Source organism: Pteropus vampyrus, unplaced genomic scaffold, assembly GCF_000151845.1.
Source record: "Pteropus vampyrus isolate Shadow unplaced genomic scaffold, Pvam_2.0 Scaffold102, whole genome shotgun sequence".
Lineage (NCBI taxonomy): Eukaryota > Metazoa > Chordata > Mammalia > Chiroptera > Pteropodidae > Pteropus > Pteropus vampyrus.
The window spans coordinates 1671687-1683983 of record NW_011888883.1 but is presented as its reverse complement, the minus strand read 5'-3'; the positions used below and the strand labels follow the sequence as shown (position 1 = coordinate 1683983).

At 38.8% G+C, this 12297-nt stretch overlaps 1 protein-coding gene across 19 annotated transcripts in view; it reads right to left on the bottom strand.

Annotated features, from left to right (window-relative positions):
- Positions 1-8796, bottom strand: part of SNAP91 (synaptosome associated protein 91) — a 139089-nt gene extending 130293 nt beyond the window's left edge. For 11 of the 19 annotated variants that reach the window (XM_023533417.1, XM_023533425.1, XM_023533426.1 and 8 more), the window contains exons 1-2: positions 8308-8558; positions 7298-7457 (exon numbers count right to left, since the gene is read on the bottom strand). In XM_023533417.1, coding sequence (XP_023389185.1) covers positions 7298-7427 — 130 coding nt within the window. In that variant the 5' untranslated portion in view covers positions 7428-7457; positions 8308-8558. The other 8 variants (XM_023533416.1, XM_023533423.1, XM_023533431.1 and 5 more) reach the window with 5 other exon arrangements.
- Positions 8797-12297: the final 3501 nt, after the last annotated feature.

Here is a 12297-nt window from a genome sequence, read left to right as displayed (position 1 = left end):
AGAGGATATTATGCTAAATAAGTCAGACGAAGAAATACCATATGATTTCACTTATATGTGGAATCTAAAAAACAAAATAAACAAACAAAACAGAAACAAACTCATGGGTTCAGAGAACAAATTGATGGCTGCCAGATGGGAATGGGAGATAGGTGAAAGAGGTGAAACAATTAAGAAGTACAAATTGCCAGTTATAAAAAGTCACAGGAATGTAAAGTAGAGCATAGGGAATATGGTCCATAATATTGTAATAACTACAGATGGTGCCAGATGGGCACTAGAGTCATTGGAGTGATCACTTCCTAAGTTACATAAATATCTAATCACTGTGTTGTACACCTGAAACTAATATAATATTGTATGTCAACTATAATTGAAAAATAAATTAATAAAAGAAAAAAGAAATCTTAGACATAGTGAAGGAATGCTGAGCAAAGAAGGTGGATATAATTAAATAAACACTGCCTGTACTGAATAATAATGACTAGCTTTGGGACAATAATGGGACAACCATGCTAATACTGGACAATAATAGCATGTAAGTAAGAAGTGAGTGATTGGTGTTAAAAGTTTCTAAATTTCTTTTATTTGGGAGGGAAAGAAAGAGATAGTGATCTACATTAGACTTTAAGTATGCATAGTCTAATTTTAAGGGTAATTGCTAAAGAACAGAATATATCTATGGCTTCCAAAGTACTGAAGGGGAAAGTTGGAATTCAAGTAAAAACTGAATGAAGTAAATGAAAGGAGGGGGCGTAAAACGAGCATGGAGAAGTGGTAAAGGCAAATCACCAAGGATTACTTATCAGTTGTTATGGTGGGGGCAGTAGCAGTAGTGATACCAGTATTAGCAACAGTAGCAATAACAGCAATTGTACTAGTATAGTAAATGTTAACAGGAGTAGTAGTAGTGATAACTGATGTTTTCCCCACACTTATATGTCAAGCTCTGTGCTAGGTATTTTACACGCATTATCTCACTTGTTCCTCAACAAAAGAGAGGTCAGAACTATCATTAATCTTTATATTACAGATGAGATTTATTACTGATCTAAATGAAGGCAGAAAACAGCTAAAGGAGGAGATTTCAGAGAGTTTTTAATAATTATTAGTAATATTAATCATCTCTGGAGTTGAGAAATGAGGGATACTTCTCAGGTTAGTGGCGTGGGCATTTGGGTGGGCAATGACTAGTATCTAACAGCAACTCTAATGTTCGAAATTAAGGCAAAGACACAATTTCCAAAGAGGGGTACAGCTGTGTTTGTTTTCTTTGGAATGGTGAGCTACTGTTTCAGGAAGTTTGGTTGCGAAAGAAAAGCAAGGTTGGCTGCTGCAAGAGGTCATAGAGTCCAAGCAGAGTTGTGTGTAGGTAGTTTTGTTTGTTTTAAATAGAGAAACTTGCAAATATTTATCAGTAAGATAAAAAAATGTTTATCAGTTAAGATAACATACAGATGACAGAGAGAATAAATGATACAGGAAGAAGGAAAATTATAATTTAAATAAAAGTGTGAACTCTAGGAAAAATAACCAAATGATCGGGCCAAAAAGCAAAACCATGCACATCAGGCAAAGATCCAGCATCTCTCTGTCCTTAGTAGCCAGGAATGGCACATGATAAAATCTTTGAGAAGATATTAGATCCTCCTTAAAGATGCGTAAGAGAGAAACCTTGTGGAAACATGGGAGGGCAAGAAAGATCCTCATACACTTGGGAGAGCAGGAAAACAGCTGTAGAAAGGCTGTGGGCTTCAGGGCACGATTCTCTCTCTGGTTTGTGCTCTAAGAAAGACTCTATCATTTACTTCTAGGTCATCATGCAACTAGCACTGCGCATACCATTCAACCATTCTCCCTATTATGAAAAACAAAAGAGCACATACGTAAACACCGAAGAAAAAACACAGCCAGCATTTCCCTTGAGAAGTAAGCCATGTATTCCTTTGTAAAGCGAAAGGAATTTACAATAAATGTGGATTTTCAAATTATTTAACTGCACCGTAACTATATTTGAAGGCTCTCTGGGTAGCTGCTGGCTCAAATGTTGAGTCACTTAAAATACAATGCTATAAGAAAATCACCCTTAGCCCTGAGAGAATGGGGTTGTATATCACTTCCGACCCTCTTTACAAAGTTATTGAAACCAAGATAAGCTCCAAAGAACACTCTATCCTAGCATCGATCAATTTGAAGAGAAGAGGTAAGATATTTAAAGGATATTTATTTGTGAAAAGCTAAGAGAGAGATCCATGGCAACTAAGTGCCCAGATTAAATTACAAATAAGACTTCAGCAGCTATTTATTAAACATTAAAACTAATATGGCAATGTACCAACAATCTAGATTTTAATTTAAAATGCTGCAAGCTAATACTGGAATTAACATATGAATTGACTTCCTACATAAATAATTTTATATATTTTTCCAAATATATGATTTTTTTAAATAACTGGAGCAACTTTTAAAAAAATCAATTTGAGTTATCAAATTTATACTAGTTTTAAGAAAATATCTGCTAACCACGTTGATAACCAAAGGAGAAAAAATATCTAAAGTGACCCAAATATATTTAACATTACACCATAAAAAAAAAAAATTTCTCTGAAAATGAGGAAGTAAAAAAGATCCAGAAAGAAATCCTTATTGTTCCACTAGCTGATAAAAAGCCTGCTTAATTATTTTAAGTCATTTCTGAAGCAAGCTCCCTACTATTGCCAAAGACTCTTTGCCACTCTTCTGCTTCTCTGGCTCCTACCATGCCCTAAATCTCACATGATCTTCTCTGCCCTCTGCATCATCAGAAAACATCACAGGACCACATATATTAGACTCCTTGTACATTTATGATAAATGATGATCGGCCTGAAAGCCTTTCAGAAGTGTATATTCCCCATCTCTTCTTGATTCCCTAAAAAAATAATACAGATTATTCTAAACCATCTCCTGAGAAATCAAGAAGGAACAGAGTGTGCCTTCATAGAGAAAAATGAAGGGTATATTTAGACAATAATCAATAGTTAAATGAGAATAACTGGAATCAAAGTAAAGTATATTTAAAACAAGCTAGTATAAGGCTCATATTGAAAGCTGATCCAGGGTTCAGTAAACTTTTATACATCGTTCCAATTAATTTTATTCAATAAACTTTGCTTACTTTTTTGATCTCAGCACTACAGAAAGCTCTATAAGTGATCACAAATACATCTTTGATATTAACTGAATTTATGTGCAAATAGCATGTCTATAAATCGAAATGGATTTTATATATACTAAGTAAGCTTATGTAAAGCAAATAAACTTTTAGGTTTAAATTTTCATCTTATGTTTACTCAGAACAGTTTTTACTTATTAGCAGATACTTAATGAATAGAATTAAAGCAGCGGAAATTTTGTGGTAATTTGCCAATATTTGCCTTGACTCAAAACACAGACTGTATGTCACCCTACCTTTATCAGACATTCTTATAAGAAATACAGTCTTACTTTTTTGTAGTATAAGAGGAAAAAAATCATTTATAAAATGAAAGTATCTCTTAAACACAGGATTCAGAACTTGAATCACTTGCCTATTATGTGGGATAAGCTATTATTAAAAACCCTCGAGAGGTTTCGAATACCAAAATAAAATAAAATAAATTACTGATAACCAATTTGGCTTTTCATAAGGTTTGGTTTGATGTTAATGGTAATGTCTAAGTTGGAATTTTGATAATCTTAAATAGGGTATTTTAACAATATAGCATATTGTTCATAAGAGCTATTAACCAAAATGAATCTTATACTGGGGCTGCAAAAAACTCTCCCACTGCAGGTGTTACTTTCTGCCAACTATTTTTTTTCTTGTTGTCGTTCTTTAATCTTGACACAGCATTTGAGTAGGTACTGGGTGCCCTACTGGATCTTGTCACTTTACTATCTGACTTGGGCTATCCCCTAGGCCATCGACTACAAAACGGAAAAAGAAAAGCAACTGAAACATAAAACAGTTGCAACCAAGAAGGCAACACTCACTGAGACTTGTATGTTTTACCTACTATCAAATAGGTACATAAAGTTACAAGGAAAAAGATGTGAGGATGTACAGATAGACCCAGAAAGACTAATGTTCAATAAAACTGGTTAGGTGTTTAATTTTCATGGGCACAGGGCAATATAATTAGAGTACAGTATGGAATCAAAGTTTTACATAATCTGAAAGCACCTTAAAATATGTAATCATTATTTCTATTATAAAGGTTAACTATAACCTTTAAATTTAATATATAACTGCTGATTACAGTGAAGCTTTTCTGAATAAATGTTTCCTCTAAGAAATATACCATTATTGAAAAAAGGAAAAAAAATCTGAGAATATATACGTAGAGTTTCTTTATCTCCACTTTCTCATCATATACAATTCTGTCCCAGATGTTAATAGTTTCTTCATGTATAAATCATGTACTATGAAGCATTTTTTAAATTTTTAATAATTTTATAATTAATGATTTTTCTTGGCCTATCAACCTAGAGAAAGAAACTTAGCTTTAAGCCGGTACTTTAAACATTACATGCACTTTTCATAAAGATTTTGATCCCATTCCATTAACTTGATATCGAAAAAAAAAATCACCGAAACACTCTATTCTTCTAATCTTTCAATTGAAACTCCAAACTAAAAAGTTATACACAAATAAAACTAATTACATTTTTTTTTCTGTTTCAAACCCCCAACTAGTATTTAATAATTTCAAAATTAAAACACTACTTAAAGATGCTTTAGTGTCTATAGGGAAACCGAGCCATGTGTCTGCATGTTTTAATAACAGATCTGACTCACTTTTACAACTGGTTTGTTACTGGAAACCTGTGAATAAATTACTAAGGTAGTCTACTGTTATTTAAAATAACTTCACAAGGAATTCTGAGCAAAGATGCCCTCTTACAATACATATAACTATATGTTGATTGCCAGTATCATCTTTTCTCAAAATAGTACATATCAGTAACATATCTATCTTCCAATTTCTGTCCTAAGGTTGGTTTTAACTGAATATAATTTATTTCACGATTTAGTGGAAAAGTAAAATGTTAAAAAGAAAAACCAATACTCCTCAGTATTTCGCTTTTAATCATTTTTTAACTGACAGAATTAAAAAATTTTCATGCATATCATAGAGTGTGCAAGGAGTGTGTGGGTTGTGATGCTCAATTTCACACAAAGCGATGCAAACAGGATGGGTGAGGATTAGACTATTTAGGCTAATATGGTTCCTTCCCCCCCCCCAAAGAGAACATTATTAAATAAACTACGATGGCAATTAAGTGCAATGGTTAAAAGCTATGAAAGTTAATTACCCTCCCTGAACCCGTTGAGCAGTGATAAATTAATAATGTAAAGCCCAGTGCTTGGCATATAGTAACTGCTCAATAAACATTTAGCTCATATGATTATTCATATTAATAATTCAATATCAGTTCCTACTTCAGCTGCTTTCTTTAAATACAGAATCTTACCCCTGAGTTCCATATCTTCAAAATCACTCCACTCACTAACATATGCTACAGATATTGGAAAACCTCCTACCCTGAAAAATTTTAAGAGATTTTTCCAGATGTAAAAGATTAAGGTGACTACATATTTAGATGTGGAAGTCAGTCTTTATTTGAAATGTTTTAATGAAATGCTCAAACTACAAATGTTCTCTGAAATGTATTAATATATTGTTCTATCATGTTCATAGCATTTAGCAAATCCATAACCTATAGTTTTCTTATTATTATGATGATTTGCTAGACTGACACATACCTTTAAGACATGAGTCATCCTTCCACAGTTGGGGAAACTGATGGAAAGATGGCTAAATGATTCAGCATGCTGCAGCAAAATGAGCTGGTCATGAATTTATAATTTCCAGTTCTGTTAGGTGCCCTGGCCCTGGTGGCCTCTCTCATCTGTACTGCCTATATAACACATGATACCATAATCAACAAATGTTGTTAAAAATTCCCTCAGGGGAGGAACAATGGTATTTCGCCCTCAGACAAGCTTCTAGAAGTGAAATTATTCAATTTTATGAAACAACAGGTTCACAAGGCTGGATAACCCTTACAATATCGAGTTGTAATCTTCATCAAGCTTTGCTTATACAGATAATAGAACCAGAGTCAATTCTAATGCTGGTGCCATTTTCTCAGCTGCACAAGGCAGACACTGTAGAAGGCTTAAAGCAAAAGTGAACCAGAAAATGGTCAAAAGAAGTCAAATGGGACACTATACCTGTGTTTCTCATTGCCAGCACTGACCTTTACCAAGAAACATCATAAAAGGACAGATCCTAAGCAGGTCAGAAAGACCGAACAGCAACTTCAGAATATACTGTCATGTAGCCTTACTTATAAGGAAGGAGTCTCAAGACTTTTTCTAAGTGTCCCTATTTGTCCTTCAATAACAAAAGATTTACTGTTAATCAAATAAAACATTTATTTCAGAAATATATGGATTCAAAACTACTTTTTCTATCAAATAAAAATATGGGGAAAAAGTCACAAATTAAATGTTTTCATCTAAAATCATACCATCTCAAATGCTGGGAAAGCACAACCATTTTGTGACCAGAGCGAAATCATTCCATTCAGCAGTTTCTGAGAATGGGACAAAGAAGTGTGCCAGGAAGTATAAAATGAAATCGTCATTATCTATGAAGTGCAATTTCCTCATTCAATAGCTTGAATTAATTTTTTTTTTGATGTGGTTACATACAACTCTCACAGATAAAATCTTAGCAGTGACACTGAAAAAAGTAACACTATTTAAAAACTATCCAAAATGTATTCAGGAAACAACTAGAATGACAAATTTGACCTTCTATGAATCCATCTTTTACTGTTGTTATGATTGTGCAACCCCTGATTTCCTCTTGCCTGGAGAAGGAGGGGTGTATGAAGAAAGAAAAAAAGAGGTGAAAGTGCCTAATCCATAACGTACAATTTCTCGGTATCTTACAATATTAATGTGTGTGTGTGTGTGTGTGTGTTTTCCTCCACCAAGACCTTGGAAGTCAACAGGAGGAAAAAAATGGCTTTTTTTTCCTCCACCAAGACCTTGGAAGTCAACAGGAGGAAAAAAATGGCTTAAAGACAAGGTTTCAGGGCTGACCCAAGGCAACACCTCCACAGTTGGATATTTCAAGCCAGGGGCAGCCCCGCTGGGAGTTCTGAAGCCTGCAGCATTGTGGACAGAGAACCCAGGCCGCGCCGCCTGCATCCAGAGCGCCTCTGCGATGCGCATGTCCCGCTTATATAAAGAGATGCTTACAGTCCAGGTGCTTTTTCTTGGGGCCCATCACTTCATGCGTGGTGGCTTTGCAGACCGCTCTCGCTACAGCGGAGCCTGTCACGCTGTACTGAGCGGCGGCGATCCGATCTGTGAGTGTCTGGCCCGACATCTTCTCAGGCCGCGTCTACCGCCTCCTTTTCTGCGAGAAAGAAGGGGAGATGGTCCTGCTTTAACCCGCAGACCCTATACTCAGGGCACCCAGGCCTTGCCTCCTGCAGCCGCACGGCGGCTCTCTTCCCCTCCGTCCCCACCCTGGTACCACCTTCTGAGCGAGCAAAGAGCTAAACCCCGATCTTGCGACGCGCTCTTGGGGATCTTGAGCAAGGCTAGGTCCGTCACGAAACCCCAGCGCGGGCTCCTGTCCCAGGATCGTGACACCATCCCAGTGCCGCCTCACCCCTTCAGCGACCTCCTGGCAATCAGCATTTTGCCTGCAACCTGATCCCGGGGTGCCAGACCGGCGTGCGTCGGGGTTATTCCCTGGGCGCCGCGCCCACTGGGTGCCCATCTCTCACCTCCCCGCCGCAGCGCTGCCTCCTCGCAGCTCGCAGGCTTAGGGAGATGAATAGGATACTCCAGCCCTGGTCGCTTCCCTCCTCCTCCTTGCGCTGCTGCTGCAATGGGTTCGTCCTCCCTCGGTCGCAGTGAAGATAATCCTAGCGTTGCGCCATGTTATGCCCTCGCCTCCCCTTCCTTCCTCGCCGCCGCCTCCGCCCTTCACCCGGGCTCTCTCCCTTCGCCCCCAAATCCCCGTCGCAGGGGCCGCTCCGCTCTGCGGAGGCGCCAGAGTCTCTGAGCGCCTCGCCCTTCCTGGCAGCGGGGCAGAGACGGGTTGACAGCCCAGCCCAGCCCCCCGCCCTCCCTCGAGCGCGCAGCGCCACTGTCGCCCGGCCGCTGTCCTTCTCTGCGCCCTAGGATTATCTTCTCCGGATCCCCGCGCGGCCCTGCGAGGGGGAGAAGCCGAGTCCCGGCCGCGGGTACTCACTCACCCCGCCCTAGGAGCGGCGCCGCCCGCCGCAGGTTGAGAGGAGCCTGGGCCGCCGAGGGAAGCCGCGCCGGGTGGGTGTGTGTGGCCGCGCGCGGACCCGGTGCCCCGGGGCGCGATGCCTCCAGCCTTGGCCCGGCCCCCACCCTCAGCTCCGCGGTCCCTGCGCCCGCCGCCCGTGGCCGCAGGAGCCAGTGCCCGCCCGCCGCCGCCTCCTCCGCCAGCGCCGCCGCGTCTCTCTAGCACTCCGCGCTGCGTCCCCATCCCCGCCCCCACCTCAGCTGTGGCTGCTCCAACGAGTCAGGTGACGACGACGGACAAACCCGGGTGAGCTCTCCACCGAGCGCCTGGCTGCCCCCTCCCAACTACTCACACACGCCGCCCCCTCGGGCCGGGAGCTTACAGGCAAGGGGGCGCCGCGCGCGAGCATCCCCGGCAAGCGGGAGACGGGAAGGAGGCGGGGAGGCGGGGAGGCAGGGAGGCCGACATCCATCCAGCCAACCACCCTCCGCCAGGCGCCCAACAGCCCCTCCGCCTGCTGGATCCGCACCCGGCACGCTCCGTGTGCGCGCGCGCCGCACGCACCTGCCTGCCGACTGCGGGATTCGTCCGGCCGGCGGGGGCGTTGGTGCAGTCCTGCGAGTGGGCTTCTGGAGTTATCCGCGAAGGCCAAGGCTAGGGCGTGGTCGCGGTCCGCCTTACAGAGCCCAGCCCCTTCTTTCCCACGTTCTGTCTCTCACATGTCTTCCTGTCAAAGGCAGCGGTGGCCTAGAAGGGCAGGGCGATTTAAAAATGTCAGATTCTGCTGACCATCCGCGCCCGTTACCTGTGCGTCCTCAGCTCCTTGGAGCTCCTGTACTTGTGTCAGTTAAATTTGGAAGCCAGGGTGGGCAGGTAATTCTAGTCACTTTGGTCTTAAATGGATACTAAGGTCTGCTGTAAGGACGAATAATTAACAAAGCCATCGATTGAATCCCAGATTATATTCACAAGTAATGATTGGGTGTGTAAGGAAACTTCTTTGTACCCTTAAAAAGTAAATTTCTGCCAATTAAATATAGTACTCGAATGTCTTAGGTGTTTTTGAATTGCATACATGAATTTCTAAACAGGAATTTGGGTTCGGTTAAAAGTTTCGCGTGTTGACATTTTAAAGTATTATTATTTACCTTAAACTAAAAAAGTTCTCAAAGTAGAATCAAGATCAGAACTTAAGTTGTGAATTTTCTTGACGTTTTTTCCTGGCTACCGTAAAATGTCTATCTATAGATAGTAAGGTCTTGTTGTGTTCTTGCTTTCACCTGGTGCAATGTTCAATATGAAGTTGTGATTTCATAACTGTTGGGATTGACTCTAGCGTTAATTAGAAGCATAGTGACTAAAGAAAGACTGCCCAAGACCACCATTGATCTAGCAATGTCAAATACTAATCTTACATGATCTAGCAATATCACACCTAGGTATTTATCCAAGAGAAATAAAAACACATTTCCATTAAAAACAAAACTTATACTCAAGTCTTGTAGTAGCTTTATATAATGCCCCAAACTGGAAGAAACCCAGATGTTATTCTACTGGAAAATGGATAAACAAAAAGTGGTTTATTCACACAATGGAATACAACTAAGCAATAACAAGAACCACACGAAGAACATGGCTGAATCTCAAATGTATTATGCTAAACAAAGAAGCACAACCCAAAGTGCTACTTATTATTGTGATTCCTTTTAATATTCTGAAAAAGGCAAAACTTAGAAAGCATAGCAGCTGCCAGGGATCAGAGAGAAGATCGACTGCAAAGAGGCTGAAACTAATATTTTGGACTCATGAAAATGTTGTATATCATGATTGGGATGATGATTACACAACTGCATATATTTCTCAAAACTTATCAATTTGTACACTTAAAATTGGTGAATTGCATTATAAGGAAATTATACCTAAACAGATTTGAAAAAAGAGCTGGAGTGGCAATATTAATATCAGACAACGTAGACTTCACAATAATGAATATTAGTAGGATGAAGAGGCACATTTCATAATGTTAAAAATTCAACAGCATATGTAATAATTCTACATGTTTATATACCTAGGAACAGAGCTTCAAAATAGGCTGAAGCAAAAACTAGTAGCATTAAAGGGGAAATAGGTAAATCTACAATTACACTTGAGGATTTCAATACTCTTCTCTTAGTAATTGATAGGATAGATAGACAGTAAATGAGTAAGGGCATAAATGACTCGAAATAACCATACCAACCAATTTGACCTGATTGACATAAGTATTCCACCCAACAGTGGAATACATTCTTTTTTGAGTGAACATGGAACATTGACCAGGATAGATCACTTTCTAGGCCATAAAGTTAGTCTCATAAATATAAAAGGATTACAATCATACAATCATACAAATTCCATGATAGTTTTCTCTTGCTACCATGGAATTTAACAAAAAATCAATAACAGATATCTGGAAATCTCTAAATATTTGTTACTTATACAACACATTTTAAATATGGGTCTAATTTTCCCATAGGGAAACTAGAAGTTACTTTACACTCAATGATACTGAAAATGCAACACATGAATATTTGTGGGATGCAGGTGAAGCAGTGATTAGAGAGAAATTTTTAGTATTAGAATACTTATATTATGAATGAAGACCTAAAAACAACTAAGTTTCAGCTTCAAAAACCAGAAAAAGAACAAATTAAACTCAGCATGCAGAAAGAAGGAAATAATAAAGAGTAAAAATTAGTGAAAGAGAAAATAGACAAATAATAGATAAAAATCAATAAAATTAAAAGCTTGCCTTTTTAAAAAGGTCAATTAACTTGATAAGCTCCCTACTTAGACCGATCAAGGAAAATAAGAGATGTCGCAAATTTTCAGATCCTATGGACATTTAAAGGATAAGAGAATGTTATGAACAACAGCATGCCAATAATTAGATAATTAACATGAAATAAGGAAATAGTGGAGAATACTTGTTCTCCAGTAGTCCAATAATAATGTCACATATTAGTTCAGAGGTCTTGAGCAGGTAACGTGTTTCCAACAATTGTTAAAATAACATAATCTGTGAGTAATTTACTTTTCAAAAATAAATTAGAGTGGATTCACAGTCAATCCTGTGTTAGTGTTAAAGTCCACATAGCAAATTATGTGCAGATGCACTGAGACGTATGGGAAGCCATAGTCTGTTTTCAGTGTGCTACTCTTGTCTCTGGTACTGTGCATGGGATTGTATCTCAGACATGGACATCCATTTACCATGGGTAGTAGCAGAAAATATTTGAAAATCTCCCAACTATAGAAGTATTACATACAAATTAGTAAATTATGTCTAGGGTAGAACCAACTTTTGATACGTTATTGGTTGTTTTGGAAGAAAGTCTTACTGAGCTTTGAAAATAGCAGCATAGTTTCCATGGCAAAGATTAAGAAGGGTCAGGTTCTACATCCGGCAGAAGTTAGAAATATAACCATGAATATTGTATACTAAGTTGAAAGGAAGAAAATTTATTAAAAGAAAGAAGTATATTGAGGAAAAAAAAAATGATTCCATATCAATGTATTCCCTTTGAAGGCCCAGGCACACAAAAAAATAATATTCAGTAAATCTTAAGCAAAAATAAGCACTGACTTTCAATTTTTACAAATTGAAATATTTTTTCATTTCAGTGGTCAGAGGTTAAATACAATACACATCCAAAACATGTTTTTTAGAAAAACATATGAACTCTTTTTTTCCGAGCCAATATACATGTATGTCACTGTACAGATTTTTTTTCTGTCTCTGATTTAACACACATCTTTTCTTTTGAGTTTCGGATTTAATAGAGAAAAACCAAAACAACAATAATTACATGTAGACTGACAATTTATATCAACATGTAAGGGCAAATGTCTTCAAACTCTTGGTTTTAGGTTATTTGTAAGGTACAAAAGTTAAAGAAAAAGAAATAAAGCTAAGGGAAACATGATTGCCTCA